The sequence below is a fragment of the Mustela nivalis genome (assembly GCF_964662115.1).
Source record: "Mustela nivalis genome assembly, chromosome: 11".
Taxonomy (NCBI): Eukaryota; Metazoa; Chordata; class Mammalia; order Carnivora; family Mustelidae; genus Mustela; species Mustela nivalis.
In genome coordinates this window covers 44,659,666-44,676,393 of record NC_139030.1, presented here as the reverse complement: position 1 = coordinate 44,676,393, position 16,728 = coordinate 44,659,666, and the positions used below count along the sequence as shown (strand labels likewise).

General features: G+C 42.7%; 1 protein-coding gene across 3 annotated transcripts in view; it reads right to left on the bottom strand.

The window, feature by feature from the left end:
* CHN1 (chimerin 1) overlaps positions 1 to 16,503 on the bottom strand; it is a 216,043-nt gene extending 199,540 nt beyond the window's left edge. For 2 of the 3 annotated variants that reach the window (XM_082689545.1, XM_082689547.1), the window contains exons 1-2: positions 16,289 to 16,503; positions 15,962 to 16,158 (exon numbers count right to left, since the gene is read on the bottom strand). In XM_082689545.1, coding sequence (XP_082545671.1) covers positions 15,962 to 15,980 — 19 coding nt within the window. In that variant the 5' untranslated portion in view covers positions 15,981 to 16,158; positions 16,289 to 16,503. Of the gene's footprint in view, positions 1 to 15,961; positions 16,212 to 16,288 lie in introns of those variants that run through there. The other variant, XM_082689546.1, reaches the window with a different exon arrangement.
* Between the last annotated feature and the right edge of the window lie 225 nt (positions 16,504 to 16,728).

Sequence of the window (16,728 nt, the reverse complement as noted above, 5' to 3'; positions counted from 1 at the left end):
AGAGACCGAGAACAGCAGGGGCCGGGGTGGCACAGGAAGGAGGCTTGGGCCCTTCCAGAGAACTGCAGAGCCATCTGTCTGAAAAATGCAGGATGACAGGCTTCAAAGTATTCTTCAAGTCTCTCTATTGTATAGGGATCTCTGATTCCTTCTTTCTATTACTGTATTATTAATCCTTCTTGTTCCTTTTTCTTGGGTCTTTTGAAATAATTTATCCTTTTAATTTTGACTAAAAGAGTGAATGGACAAGCTGAGAATAATTTGTCATTCAAGGAAATTAACTCAGTGTCTGGTCAACTTCTAAATATTGTGATGGACTAAAAAAAGAAGTGACTTGTTTTTGTGGCTCTTATGTTGAACTGTATATTTTGCAAATATATATAATGAGCATCCTTAACAACATCCAAACCTAAGTATATTAACAAATGCCATCCAAAGCCTTAAATAGGCGATATCACCAAAAACAACTTCTGGGAGTGGCAAAGTCAATTTTGCCCACTTTTCTTTTTCCACAATTAAATAAAAATATTATTCGCAATATGTGAAATGTACCATAAATCACTGACTTCATCTTTCTTTTTGAGTTTCAGCACATTCTAAAAAACAGTCACTTGCATGAGCTTTTTAAATCCACTGCTTTGTGCCTTCTGTCCAGCAACTTAAAGACACTTCATGAGCCATTCTGTAAACAGAGGACTAAGATGCAGATGTCCTATGAACCTGGCTAACCCACCAAGGTCTAAGGGAGGCTGGAACAAAGAAGGGCATCCCTTCAGCACCTCCTTGCTAAGAGCCTGAAAATATCTAAATGAACAGAGAAGAGATATCAAACCAGAGGTACCCAACATTCCCCTCACATTTAGTCTGGTCTGTTTCCAAGGGATACTGGACACCCAGCAACACTAAAAGGACGAACAACGAACCTGGATTAAGAAGCCCTGTGTTTGCAGATCCTGCTTAGTGTTCCTTCTCCTCTGCTTTGAAAGTTGGAAGAAGAATGAAGAGACATTTTTTTTTTTTTGGTACAGAATGTAAAGCAGTATAAATCCAACCAGAATTTCACCAAAAACTTTTCAAAAAAGTTAGGCTGACAAAAGCAACCAATCCCTAAGCAAATGATATGTCCTACCCTTGACATGCAACAATACTGCAGATATATACACATATGTCTTCCTTTAAAGACTGAAGATAATTAGACAACAAAAACAATAAGAGATTTTGAGATATGTTTACTACGGCTAACTTGATTGGCATGTTGTAAAGTTATAGGAAAAATTATTGAGTGCTCTATGTTTCTATCCTGGAATTGTTAAACTCCAGAGGGACCGGGGCGCCTGGCTGGCTCAGTCCGTAGAACAGGCGACTCTTGATCTCTGCCTGGACAGTAGCTTTAAGCCCCACAGTGGGTGTAGAGAGAACTTAAAAATAAACTCTTCTAAAAAAATTAAAAGTAAACTACAGAAGTACTATGGTTTAAGAACTATTTTATTCACTTAATTATTTCTTTTTTTTTAAGATTTTGTTTTTATTTATTTATATGATAAACAGAGATCACAAGTAGGCAGAGAGGCAGGCAGAGAGAGAGGAGGAAGCAGGCTCCCTGCTGAGCAGAGAGCTGGATGCGGGCTAGATCCCAGGACCCTGGAATCATGACCTGAGCCGAAGACAGAGGCTTTAACCCACTGAGACACCCAGGTGCCCCTCACTTAATTATTTCTTGAGCACCTACTACGTGTGAAGCACTATGCTAAGCACTGTGAGTACAAAGTAAGAAAGAATGGATGTTACCTTACAGACACCAGCAGCCTAGAAAGATAGAAAGATACATAACTACTATGAAAGGAACACACTGGCAGATGTCACAGGAGATCTAAAGATAAAATGATAAGGAATTCCAGGGGCGCCTGGGTGGCTCAGTGGGTTAAAGCCTCTGCCTTCGGCTCAGGTCATGATCTCAGGGTCCTGGGATCAAGCCCCGAATCGGGCTCTCAGCAGGGAGCCTGCTTCCTCCTCTCTCTCTCTGCCTGCTTCTTTTGTGATCTGTCAAATAAATAAATAAAATCTTTTTTTAAAAATAAATAATCTTTTAAAAAATGATAAGGAATTCAGAAGACCAGGCACTCCTGGTCCCAACTGCAGTACTGAAGGAAGGACAGAGCAAGCACTGGAAACAGAGACAAGGGAAGAGACGGGGAAGACAAAGCAAAGCAGAATGGGCACAAGCTGGCAGCTGACTGGGTACGGAGGTGAGGGAGGAAGGACAGAAGAAGGAAAGCTAAGGCGCTGGCACCAGCAATGTGCCGTCTGGAGCGCATAAGAGATTTGGAGGCGGGGTGCCAGGAGACTTGGGAATCACCCACCCAGAGCGCACGGTTGAAGCCTGAAGACTCCCTAGTGAGAAAGGGAGGCCAGTTCTTGCAAAGCAGACATTTCAGGCAGCAAACAGAGGAAACTGAGGAAGAGTGAAAGGGAAGAAAAGGAGTAGCAGGAGAACACAGTGTCTTGAAGGACAACAGAAAAAGTTCTCAAGAAGAAAGAGTTAGTCAAAATCATGAAGAGTTCAGAAAGATCAAAGATGAGGACTGAGGGGAAGCCACGGATTACTGGCTGCTCACTGACAAAACCACTTCGGGCCAGACAGAAGCTGAACATGAGGTGGCAGCTGTGATAGGAGGCTCTCCTTGACCAAACCCGAGTCAGGCTCCTCCAAGCCCTCTTCTTGACTAGCCTCAGCCTTGTGTCCAGGCCGCGCCAGGCCTGCACAGCCATTTGAGCAAGATATCTGCTAACTCAGTTGAGAGAGAATCCTCGTCCCTTTGATATCTGATCAAATTCCTCGCTCCCGACCCCTGATATCTCATCACCCCCGCCTGCCCTCCCTGAGAATCCTGTTGGGTCAGTATATCAAGAATTCCCCCTACCTTGTCTCCTCTTAGTTGTTTTCCATCCCCTGACACCCTTGGCACCCGCTCCTCAGCTACAAATCCTCCCCTGTTCTCAGATTCAGAAGTAAGGCCCATCTCTCGACACCTATTGCGACAGTCCTGAGTCTTCCTTGTTCTTTAAACAAGCGTCAGAAATTGCTGTGCCTTCAGAGTTGCCCACCTTTCTTTTCACCAGGGTCGAATGCCATTCCCAAACACCAAACTATTACAACCAAACACCGGCTGAGAAGCGACGGTGCAGACAGGGCTTAAGGAGGAAGCAGCTGTGTGGGAAGAGGCTGTGGGGCATAATGTTCTTTCTATATCACTCTGCTAAAGGGTGGAGCACTAACACTCGTGCTGGGTCCCACAGTCGAGGAAAGGCTTCCTCACACTGACTAGGAGAGCACGGCTGTAATGTAAGGGAGCCGATACAGGGGAGAGGAGGAAACTAATGAGACAAGACAGAGAAAAACAAATTCCTATGTTTATTGTTTTCAATCCTCTTGCATTATGCTTTTTTGTAAACCACCTCATTTCTTTCTGGAACAATGAGAGGTGTTCATAAATGACAAATAAAATTTTCCTTTTATCCATTTAAAAATATGAATGTTTGGACTATTATTTGTATCTACTCTTCTAATAAACCTATGACAATTAATAGGAATGCTTATGTAGAATGCAGATTTATTATTATGGGAGAAAGACTATACATTTTCATTTTCAGACCTTTCTAAAAAGTTAAGTTAGCCATTTTCATACTGAATTCCTATTCAATTTGATTATGTTCCCTACCATGAGGGTAAAACATGAACAAACCAAGCTAATTTATGTACAATTCCTTTGTACTATTGAAATGAAAAGGAACAATAGTTTAATGAACTGGAATTTGTTATCTAATTATGCCAAATAATTCAGAAACATCTGCCGATGGTTAGTAATAATATAGTTAAACCTCAAAGAATCTGCTCCCAGAGAGATTTCCATTTTACTCAAGCCCTTGTGAGCTTCCACTTGGGAAAACCATACCAGAGTATGGAACCAAGGGATGACATAATGGCACTTTTACACTGTTAAAAAAAAAATTAGCAAATGAACAAAAAGAAACAGAAGAGGGTGTGTATCACATGGATTTAGACCTTAAAATTAACTCCCAAAGAAACGAACAGCAGAGGGTGCATATCATATGGATTTAGACATTAAAATTAACTTCCAAATTTAAGACACAAAGCAGACTACTGTAATATGCAACATTCATTTGAGCATGTATTGAGTAGCTGGGCTGCATCAGACACCGTGGCGGTTAAGGATACAAACAAGAAATCCATAGCTTTCGTGTTAGGGAACTTCATCCAAAAGGGAAGACAAGATTAGACATCCACTAACCACAGTATCACCACTAAAACAGAGGTGTTTTGGGTACGGTGGATGAGAAAAGGTGTAAAACAAAGGAAGACTACTTAGAAGAGACTATTCTAGTGAGTTTTGCAAGATGTGCAGAGGTGAGTGAGCACAAGGAAGGGCTTGGGAAGTGACTGTGCTAAAGGCACACTGACTGCAGTCTCTTCTGGAAACATCAAGTAGTTCAGTATGGCTGAAGCACAGCCTCTGAGGAGGAGACAGTAAAAGATGAGGCCAAACATATAAGCAGGAGTCCTATCCTAAAAGCCTTATATGCAAACTGGGGAATTTGGACTTAATCTTAATGGTGATGGGCTGGAGGAGTAAGAAACTCCTAGTCTAACTGTTAGACTAACCAAATTCTAAGAGGCAAGTTTAAATTCCCAAGTACGGACTCTAACATATTAAGAATAATCCAAAACAATAAAGAAAGAAAAAAAGATAAATAAATGAAAGCAAATATTCCAACTGATTCAAGGTGGGACACCTGGGTGGCTCAGTTGGTTAAGTGTCTAGCTCTTCACTTGGGCTCAGGTCCTGATCTCAGGGTCATGGGATCAAGCCCCACATCAGGCTCAGCCTTCAGCAGGGATTCTGCTCAAGATGCTCTATCCCTCTTCCTCCAAAAAATAAATAAATCTTTTTAAAAAATAAACAAACTGATTCAATGTTGTTCAAAGGATAAGTATACAGATGAAGGTCATTATTAAATTATACTTATTCCTCTTTCATTCACTTATTTGCTCAGTAAACCGGGACGGAGTACCTATGACATACCAAACACTGAGCTTACAGGCCTTAATATATATTTTTTAAAGATTTTATTTGTTTATTTGAGAGAGAGAGAGAGCACAAGAGAGAAAGAGAGCTAGCACAAGGCAGAGGGTGAGGGAGAAGAAAGCTCCCCGCTGAACAGGGAGCCCGATGCAGGACTCTATCCCATGACCCTGAGATCATGACCTGAGCTGAAGGCAGCCACTTCACCCACTGAGCCACCCAGGCGCTCCATCCCTTAATATATTTCAAGCACTAAGAGGGCAGGCGCTAGATCTGATTGTGGTCTGGATTACCACCCAAAGAAGAAGCATTGTTTACTGGTCAGTATATTTCACATTTCAAAGTACAGTAGGAGGTATAAATTGTCCAGCACTTTTGGAAGTCTATCTGGTATTTTTAAAAAGATTTTATTTATTTCTTTAAGAGGGAGGGAGAGAGAGAGAGAAAGCAGAAAGAGCACATATGCAAGTGGGCTTGCACACAAGTAGGGGAAAGGGCAGAAGGAGAGGGAGAAGCAGACTCCCCACTGAGCAGGGAGCCCAACATGGGGCTTGATCCCACAACCCTGAGATCATGACTTGAGCCAAAGGCAGACACTTAACCGACTGAGCCACCCAGGGACCAAAGTCTATCTCTGGTCTATCCAAATAGACCAATACCAAAGTCTATCCAATACCAAAGTCTATCTGGTATTCAGTGTATAACCCTGAACTAGGTCTCTACCAGAGCATCCTCAGACAAATACTAAAATGGCACGTGCCATATATTTAACTACATACATAAGCAGTAATATTGCAGAACCACTTTCTCATGTGGGTCAACAGACTTGTGAAAACAACTGCTGTGGCACCTGGGAGGCTCAGTTGATTAACCGTCTGCCTTCAGCTCTGGTCACGATCCCGGGGATCAGGACGGACCCCCACAACAGGTTCCCTACTCAGCCTGCTTCTCCCTCTGCCCTTCACCCCACTCATGCTCTCTCTTGAGCGTGCGCTCTCTCTCTCCAACAATAAAATCTTAAAAAAAAAAAAAAAGAAAGAAAACAATTGCTATCTTGGATCTTTATTAATATCAATAATAACAATATCAGTGACAATATTAGCTACTATGTATCTTCACCACTATATTAGGAACCTTATACACATGATCTCATCTATTTCTGCACAGATGGAAGAAGGGAATTAATAGCCCATGTTTATATATAAGAAAAATGAGACTGGAACATATAGCAGACACTTGGCAGAGAAAGGATTAAACATAGCCCTTGCACACCAAAATCTAAGCCCTTTCCTCTATACTACATACTCCATAAGCTTCCCATCTTGCAGAGTAAAATCTGATCCTTCCCATGGTTTATAAGGTATAATCTGTGACCCCAACACTCCTCCATTCCCCAGACCCCTCTGTCTCCTCTCCCACCACTCTCCCCTGGCTTACTCTGCTCCAGCTCATTGCCCTTCTTTCTGTTCCTCAAAACTGTCAAGCACATCCCCACCTCAGAGCCTGTTCCATGAGGCGACGCCCCCACTTCACAGGACTCATTCCCTCATGTCCTTCACGTCTCTACTTAAAATCCACCTCAACTCTGAAGCCTTCCCTGACCATGCTGCCACGTCGCGGGCCCCATCTCCTCACCCTGCTTTATACTTCTTCATAGCACTAGCCACTAGGCACACTATACATTTTTTTAAAGATTTATTTATTTTAGAGAGAGAGGAAAAGAGAGTGTGCATGCATGGGCGTGCAAGAGGGGCAGAGGGAGAGGGAAAGGGAGACTCTCAAGCAGACTCCATGCTGAGCATGAGTCGATGCGGGGCTCCAGGTCATGACCCTGAGATCACGACCTGAGCTGAAACCAAGAGTCGGGTGCTTAGCCAACTGCACCACCCAGGCGCCCCACACCGTACATTTTTTATTGTCTATTTCCCTCCATTGCAAACATAAGTTCCTTGAGGACAGGAACTAAGACATACCTGGCACATTTTAGGTCCTCAATTTCTTGAACAGATGACTAAACAAATCACAAAAGACCACCCATCCCAAACCTCAGAGCTATCCTCAGAAAAAGTAGGAAACACCTCCTGTTGCTGCTTCCTTCTCTCACCCTATGGTTCTATCCATTCCCGCCCAAATCCCCAAAACCCAGGGCTTTCGCACTGTTCTTCTTACTACCCCCACCCCCTTCAGGTCTTTCTCAGTAATGTCTCAAGTTCTACATAAAAACCGCCACTCTCAGGGCACCTGGGTGGCTCAGCGGGTTAAGCCTCTGCCTTCGGCTCAGGTCATGATCTCAGGTTCCTAGGATCGAGCCCCGAGTCGGGCTCTCTGCTCAGCAGGGAGCCTGCTTTCCCTTCTCTCTCTGCCTGTCTCTCTGCCTACCTGTGATCTCTGTCTGCCAAATAAATAAATCTTTAAAAAAACAAAAACTAAAACAAAAACATGCTACTTTCTCTTCTCTTACAGTGCAGTTCCCTCAGTCAAAATGTTTGCTCTGTCTACTCGAAGATCTTGAGTCCGTAAATTGAAATCATTCTCTTGCTATGTGAAGATATCTATATCTACCATGTTATTCCTCATAGGTAACATGCTAAGTATCCATGCTTTAATTATAGTATAATAGTATTAAACTCATTTACTATGGAAGGTCTGCAGAGGAAATACCTCAGTCAGGCAGATATTTACACATTTATACCACTTACCTACTGGGCTCAGGCCCTGATCTTAGGGACATGAGTTCAAGCCCAACAGTGGGCTCTGTGCTCAGTGACAAGTCAGCTTGGGTTTCTCTCTCCCTCTCCCTCCAACCCTCCCCACCCCACCAGCGTGCACATGCGGGAGCATATACTCTCTAATAAATAAACAGGACTTTAAAAAAAAAGAGAGAGAGAGAGATTAGCAGTTTAAAGAAAAGGAACAGCACAGTTTCCAAAAAGTCAGGTCTCTGGGTCTGAAAATCTATTCATGCAGAGATACTTTTCTTGGACTACATCTTTTCTTCTAACTTGTTTTACACCAGGAAATAGACATGGTCCAATGAAATCCGAAGGTTAAAAAGTCAGAGTGGAAAGGGAAAGGACAACCTTCAGTACAGCTAGAGGAAACACAATGAGGTGGCCCCCTGCCAGGCTACTAAGCAGCTGGCCACACTGGGGGGTGGAGGGGGAGGGGGCACCTGACTCATCTTCCCTTCTCCCCCACAAATTCAACTGTCTGCATTCTTTCCAAGAAGTGCTTACTTTTCTAAATTTAAAACTATTCAAAACAGGCAAGGACCTTTCTAGTTATTGATTTTTTATTTTGTTTTTGTTTCTTGGAGAACAAAAAGAAACAAAAACTTTCTAAAAATGTAAAAAGTTCTAAAAGATTCCTGGATATAAAACCATTACTTTAAAAATAGTGATTTCTGTTTTTTACAGTTTAAGTAAATCTTTCTTCTATTCAATTTGGTCATCCCCACTCGAGGTAATTTTTAAATTAATAACAGCTTGATTGAGATAGAATTCACAAACCATAAAATTCGGCCTTTAACATGTACACGGAGGTGGTTTTTAATATATTCACAAAGTATTCATTATGTTTTTTAGAAATATAGAGACAAATTAAGAAAGTATATTTATAACTATTTCATGAAACTTTTTTTCCCCAATACCACTTTTCAGTGCAGAATACAGTCACACCATTCCGGTTCTTAGTTTCTCCCTATTTTTCTTTCTTTCTTTCTTTCTTTTTTTTTTTTTAAAGAGAGAATCTTAAGCAAAATCCACACCCAGCATGGAGTCTGATGCAGGGCTGATCCCATGACCCTGAGATCGTGATCTGAGCTGAAATCAAGAGTCAGTCACTTAACAACTAAGCCACCCAGACACCCCTCCCTATTCTGTGTTTTAAGGATAGTAGGATTACATTAATAAATAAAAATCAAAGCTTATGGGAATCATTTTCTCTATAAGAATGACTTATGACTGGTAAGACTGGGCTCAACACCTTGTCCTGAGTTGGATTTGCACAGAAAGTTCAGTGACTTCATTTAGTTTATATATGCCAGACAAATAATAAAGTGTTTTTAAAGGTGCTATTACTGATACTTTATATAAACATCAATTATCCATATCAAAGGATATTTTTACTACTAGAGGGACTTTGAGAAAAGCTACGCAAACCCCAGCCTGGCAAGGAAAACCCTGTTATGGCTGCTCAAAATGACAGTAAACTTAACTCTTAGGTTAATCCAATCTGATGAAAAATGTGTAACTTCTACTGTCATTCCTTCAAAACTATTATTAGATGGCACACAAAGCATGATCAAACAGTATTTTTCTGCCTATTTCTCTTATGATTGTTTTAGATTAGTCTAAAAATGTATTCTCATTGAAGGTAATATTGCCTTCAAGTGAGCAAAAATTAGCTTATGGTGGTCAAAAACCTTACTCTTTTTGTGCATAAAGCAGATATACACACTGTATAAAAAGACAGTGTATCTGTTATTAAAGTTTCATGGGGAAAACAAGAAAAAATGCCTAGGAGCGCCTGGGTGGTTCAGTGGGTTAAAGCCTCTGCTTTCGGCTCAGGTCATGATCCCAGGGTTCTAGGATCGAGCCCGCTTTGGGTTCTCTGCTCAGCGGAGAACCTTCTTCCTCCTCTCTCTCTGCCTGCCTCTCTGCTTACTTGTGATCTCTGTCTCTGTCGAATAAATAAATAAAATCTTAAAAAAAAAAAAAAAAAGAAAGAAGGAAAGAAAAAATGCCTAGGGCCACCTGGATCATGCAGTCCTTTAAGCTAAGCATCTGACTTTGGCTCAGGTCTTGACCTGAGCGTCCTGGGATCAAGACGGGGGGGGGGGGGGGGGGGGGGGGGGCCTCCCCCAGCTCAGCCAGAGGTCTGCTTCCTCTCTACCTCTCCCGCTGCCCCACCCCCACTCATTCTCTATGTGTAAGTGTGTGTGTCTCTTGCTCTCTCAAATGAATCAATTTTTAAAATCTTTTAAAAAAAGGAAAAAAATGCCTAAAAATCTTATGAAGAGTGATTTTTTTTTAAAGGTAGACAAATCCAGATATAAAGAAACTGAAACTCTTATTGACAAATGTGTCAAATTTTTATAATTATGCATATCACTCTATCTTCAAAGATTAGGATTGCTAGTAGGATTGTTACTTGCAGGGACAGATGTCACTGGAAAGACTGCATCACCAATATCTTTTCCACTGTACACAGATGGTAACTATTAGAGGCATAGCAACTATAATTCTTTTATCTGTCTTACATAGCACTAAAAGAAAAACTTTAAAGTTGAAATAATAAGTTTTTGATACAGGTGAGAGAATATGCACAAGTATTTTTTAAATAAGGATGGTGATTTTAATGACAGATGAAAAGATGAAACATTCTAAGAAAAGTAGCTGAGTTCTCACCACTGGACCACCCTGCCGCTTATTAGGTAAATCCCTCTCATATTCTTTGATGAGAAAAATCTGAAAAATAAAAATGTGAGCAGAGACCGTATTCAAGTGGAGTTTCCTATAAAATTGGCTTTTGGTCAAAGAAGTCATACTGAAAATGCAGCTGATTTGTCTTTATAAAAACAAATTTTAGAGGCACTTGGCTGGCTCAGTCAGTAGAGCATGCAACTTGTTATCTCGGGTCTGTGAGTTCGAGCCCCACCATGGGTACAGAGATAACTTTAAGAAAGAAAGAAAAAAAAATTTAATGTCAAGACAGTAATAGGAAATCAGAAATTTTCCTAACTGTATTACAAAGAATATACCATTACCATTTAAATGCTCCAAAGGATCTCTATAAGGATGCCCAAGGGCAGGTGCATCAGGTGGTGGTGTAATGAAAAGGTTTCCATGGAATCCTAGCTATGAAATCACATCAATGGCAGTGACGGTAGTGACTGGTAAATTAAAGAAAAAAGCAGAAAAGGGAGAGGGGCCATGCCAGAGCTAGTTCTACCCCGAAAGAGAAGAGAGTTACTCATGGTTCAGCCAGTCCAGCTGGATAGTAACTGAGCTCCCAGTCTCAGCATTTGTCTGAGCTGTAAACCACAGCCCCATTTAGCTATAAATGACAGACATTCCTGCCAAAAGATAACCTGGCAGGATGCTTTTTCATCCAGCTCTGTCAAATAGGGTTTTATTGGTATGGCCACTCAAGGCATTCTGTTAGGTACACGAGCTAAAAAGTCCTAAATTAGATGACTCGAGACTTTCCTTCTAGCCCAGCAGCTATTTGAGAACATGTGCTTCTTTTTCAGGGAAGTTCTAACAAGTCTTATTGGAAATAAGTAGTTAGGTACATACACTATAGTTCTGGAATGTAAGCTCTAAGGAGACAGGGACCATGTCTCTTGCACACAGCTACAGATGTATGTTGAACAGATCAACATACATCAACATACAACAGGTGAGTGAGCAGAGTATGAACTACATTTGGATAATTTTTAGGATTTGAGGATTTAAAAATTATTCGTATTGATGCAGATGACTGAAAGGTATATTCATCTACAAGGTTGAGAAAAATGCTGGCAAAGTCCTGACCCTTCAAAACTGTGCATTTTCAACTCCCAAATGGGACTATAAAATCAGGAAGGATTGGGGTCTAGTTCTTCTGTCACAGAGAAACAGAAATTTGCATTAAAAGTATCTTTTTAGGGGCGCCTGGGTGGCTCAGTGGGTTAAGCCGCTGCCTTTGGCTCGGGTCATGATCTCAGGGTCCTGGGATCGAGTCCCACGTCGGGATCTCTGCTCAGCAGGGAACCTGCTTCCTCCTCTCTCTCTCTCTGCCTGCCTCTCTGCCTACTTGTGATCTCCCTCTGTCAAATAAATAAATAAAATCTTTAAAAAATAAATAAATAAAAAAAAATAAAAGTATCTTTTTAAGTAGCAAAGGTGAATAATGGTGAAGGTAAGAGATAAGAGTTTCACTCTTCAGCTTAAGTTGACAAATATTTTGAGTTGCTACACTGTACTTTGGTGACAAAAAGTTAAAAAGTATATCAATGTAAAATTGTACTGAGTAATTTCAGAGGCTCTCATTTTTTTAAATGAAGCTCACTTTCACCAATGTCCCATAAAAAGAACATTCTTTACAATGATAAAAAACAAAGCCTGGATGGAAGAAAAAAGAACATAGGGGTGTCTGGGTAGTTTGTTTGGTTGAGCACCCACTTCTTGACTGCAGCTCTGATCATGATAGCAAGGGTTGTGAGATGGAGCCCCGAGTTGCCTTCCACAATGCGCGTGAAGCCTGCTTAGGATTCTCTCTCTGCCCTTACCTTCCACTACCCACACTTGCACTCTCTCTCTAAATTAAATTAAATTAAATTTTTAAAAACCTAGACTCTATTGCAGGCTGCTATGTACACAACTGTGTTCTCCAATAAATTCCTTTGTTGAAGCCCTAACACGCAATGTGACGGTATCTCTGCAAATGAGGCCTTTGTAGGGCAATTAGATTAGATGACATTGTGAGGGTGGGGTTCGTATGATGAGATCAGTGGTAGTACAGGAGACCAAAGACCTAGGTTTCCCATCTCTCCACCACCAAAGGATACAGCAAAAAGATGGATGTCCGCAAACCAGAAAGAGGTCATTTCAGCAGGAAATGAATCTGCTGGCTTGCTGGTCTTAGAATTCCCAGCCTCCAAAATTTCAGGAAATAGATGTCTGTTGTGTAAGCCACTCGCTCAGTTTATGGTATTTCCACTACAGGAGTTCAAGTAAATTTAAGACACTAACCTTACCAACTAACACACCCATGATACACAAGGTAGGGTCCTAGCACTGGTTGCCTTGGGAAGGCTTTGGGAGAAACTCTATTGAGCTCTGACTTTGATGACTGTTTAGTTAGGTTCATCCAGTTTCTTATATTCCTATCTTCTCTTCACTACCATCTCACAGAACTTTATTACTTCACTGCTCCTCTGCTCTAAGTTGGTTACTAAGAGGAACTATAAAGGGTTATGAGGTACTTCTGATTAAACTAGTTAAAAAGTAGTACAGTTGGGGCGCCTGGGTGGCTTAGTCAGTTAAGCATGACTCTTGATTTCCGCTCAGGTCATGATGTCAGGGTTGTGAGATGGAGCCGCATGTGGGGCTCCATGCTCAGCAGAGAATCTGTTTGAGATTCCCTCTTGCCCTTTGCTCGCTCCCTCCCCTGCTGTGCACATGTGCTCTCTCTCAAATAATAAATAAATAAATCTTTTTTTTTTTTTTAAAGGTAGTCTAGTTGACTCTTGAAAAAACAGATTTGAACTGCATGGGTATACTTACACGTGGATCTTTCTCAATAAAACCAGTACAGTACTTATAAATGTATTTTCTCTTCCTTATGACTTAACATTTTTCACTAGTTTATTGTAAGAATACAGTGTGTGATACATATAACATAAAAAATACGTGGTAATCAACTGTTTATACCATTGGTAAGTCTTCTCTTCAACAGCAGGTTATTTGGTTTTTGGGGAGTGAAAAGTTAACACAGATTTTGGACTACATAGGAGATCAGCATCCTTAATCCTCATGTGTTTGGTGGGTCAACTGTTACATCTAAAATAAAATCCATTTCTTCTAACCGTTGGGGACTGCTCTTAATGCATACAAAGGCCATTTTGAACTGGGCAAATTTGAGCAATTTCGTATTGATCTTTAATACAACGGTTCTCAAACTTGAGGATGACAGAATCACAGGGGAATTCCTCTAAAATCCCCTTCGCATAGAACTGCAGAATCTGTGGATCTAGGGGCAAAGGAATATTAATTTTGAACAAAGAGGACTGATGGGCGGTGTTCAACGACAGCTACTGCTCTATCGTGACCGAAAAATAGACTCTGCACACAGATGTACTTTCCTTTATAACAGGGAAATATTCTTAAAAATTGTAACCAAATTGGATTTTGTTAATTACATTCTATTTTCCCACAAGTTGACCTAAAATTTTGAAGACACTTTGTTCATTCTGAGGGGTGCGAGTGGTTGCTTTTATCTTCATCTAGAGGTCAAACCTGTGCCCTTCCTTTCCTCATCTCTACTTCAGTGAAGATGTAGAAATTTAGGAATCCTTTTAAAAGTACCTTATTCCTTACTCTGCTTCTCTCCAATTTATCTGTTGATTCACTGAGAATGTCAACATTCGAGAAGTGGCTGATTCATGAACCTTACCTTTGAAAACAAACCTGGAAATGCAGATTGCCTCCTTAGAACAGAAAATGAACTCACTACAAAAAACCAGTTTAAGGGGCGCCTGGGTGGCTCAGTGGGTTAAGCCGCTGCCTTCGGCTCAGGTCATGATCTCAGGGTCCTGGGATCGAGCCCCACATCGGGCTCTCTGCTCCACAGGGAGCCTGCTTCCCTCTCTCTCTCTCTGCCTGCCTCTCTGCCTACTTGTGATCTCTGTCTGTCAAATAAATAAATAAAATCTTTAAAAAAAAAAAAAACCAGTTTAAGGGGTAATTTTCCTGGGGAAATATTAGTGCTATGTATTAGGTACTACAGTATAAGAAATGCTTCTTCCAAAGAAAACACCAACTAAGTCTTCCACCATTTTTAACTTTTGTACCAAAAAAAAAAAAAGTCCACACTTAAGAAAAAATGCTCTAGTAAATGATGCAGATTAAACATAAGGTACTGCAAAGCAATGGTGAGATTTTTATTTCTTTCAGAGAAAGATGAAACATTTTTAAAGCACCTATGAAGAACCAACACCAAATGTCATTTCTAATACTATGGGTATTCCAGCAAAATAAACGTACCCCAGACTGCAGACTGGCAAATTGTGTTCTGGGCTCAGTTTTGCCACAAAAGGGTCATGTGACCTTGGAAAATAACCTTCCTGCATCTGAATTTAATTTATAAAATGATTAAATAAATGTAACTCTTTGATTCCAGATTAATTCATTCTAACTTATATGAAAAAGCATTTGTGGTATGTGATGCCTGTAACTTGTTTGATCAAATGAAGCAATTAAAACATAACTGGAAACTTGACATTGTGAGTAACTTACTAAGACCGTCCTCTTGGCTATCAGTTTCCTACCAGTACATACCATACTACTTTGAACATCTAAATTTTCACAAACTGAGTTTTCTTAAAGGGAGGGACATGTGTACTATATAGTCCGCTTTGGCAATAGGAAACACGGTATCTTTTCGGCCCTTCTTCCCAACCTATTGTCATTACAGACTGGGGGGGGGGGGGGGACCTTGAGTCTTAAAGACTGAAACAATAGTGTTGCAATAATTACATCACAGAAATAACATTTCTTTCCTAAAATACTCAAAGTTATTCTCCGGAGATCACTTATCTTCCAGGAACCAACTTTCTTCTGTCTGCTCTAGTATTTGTTAGAGCAAACATTTTCCATTTTAACAAATATTCAGTTCACCAATTATTCTTGTTTCCAACGAAATATACCGTCTCCAAAAAATCCGCCCCAAAATCCAACAAGACTCAACACATGCATTTGGCAATTCCGGGGAGGTGGGGATGCACAGACATCTTGTACAAAATAAATAAACTTTCCAGGATCTTTATTTACTGACTGGAGAAGCATAGATTTGGAAACAACCAGCTAACTTCGCTCACAAGTTGGCATCTTGAAGAATCCTCCGTTTACAAAACACCCCGGACCTCACAGACTCCCAGCCCAGAATTGGCCAGGGAGCACACGCCCATCGGCCCTGCCTGGAGAGGAAACAATGGGAGAGGCGCGAGGGACCGAGCCCGGCGTCCCAGACGCCCCAGCTCCCCCGCTCCGGCCCGCGCCCGATACCGCGCGCTACGACCCTTCCCCTGGCGCCCGGGGCTTCCGTCCCCGGGGCGCGGCCCACCTGCAAGGGCGCGGGCAAAAGGCTGTACTTACCAAACAGGGTCAGGGCCATTGTAAAGGCGTTCGCCAGCTGCTCGCCGCCGCCCGCCGGTCCACGCGCTCCTCCCAGGCCGGCCGGAGATCACCGCATCGGCCCGAAGCGCTCTCACCTCGGAGGGAGCGGGCAGTCGGAGGGGCGTGGTGCGGCGCGGGCGCGCGGGGAGGCTGCAGGCCGGGGCTGCAGGGGGCCGCTGCAAGAAAAAGTTATTTATGCGTTATTGTCAGGCGCACCCGCACCGGGGGAGACCCGCTAGCCCTAGGCGAGCCGGCACTTGTCGCTGCCATCTGCGCACTACGCGGAGCGCGCGCGGGCGGCGGTACCTGCGAGGCGGGAGGCTTGGCCGCGGCGCAATGGCAGGCGGAGAGGCGGCGCCGCAGTGGCGGCGGCGGCGGCGGCGGCGGGGAGAGGAGCAGCCTCGCGGGGCCCCCGGCGGGGCGCGCTCACTCCGCATCCCGCGGCCTCGCAGACGCCATCTTGCGATAGCGTCTCCCACTGGAACTGCCCCTGCGCCTCCTCGTGCCTCCCGCCTCGGGCGCCGGAGCCCCGTGCGTTCCCATAGCAACGGGCGCGCGCGGGGGTCGGGGGCGCGCGCCCCTCCTGCCCCGGGCCCGGAGGAGCCGCCCCAGCCGCCCGGGAGACAGCCTCCGGGAGCCCGGCGGGGGCGGGGTTGGTGTGCGTTTTAGCTGAAATCCCTGGGATTTTTCTTGAATGGGATTTGAGGAGGCGCGGAGAGGAGAAAAACTGAGCTGTTACTCGAAAG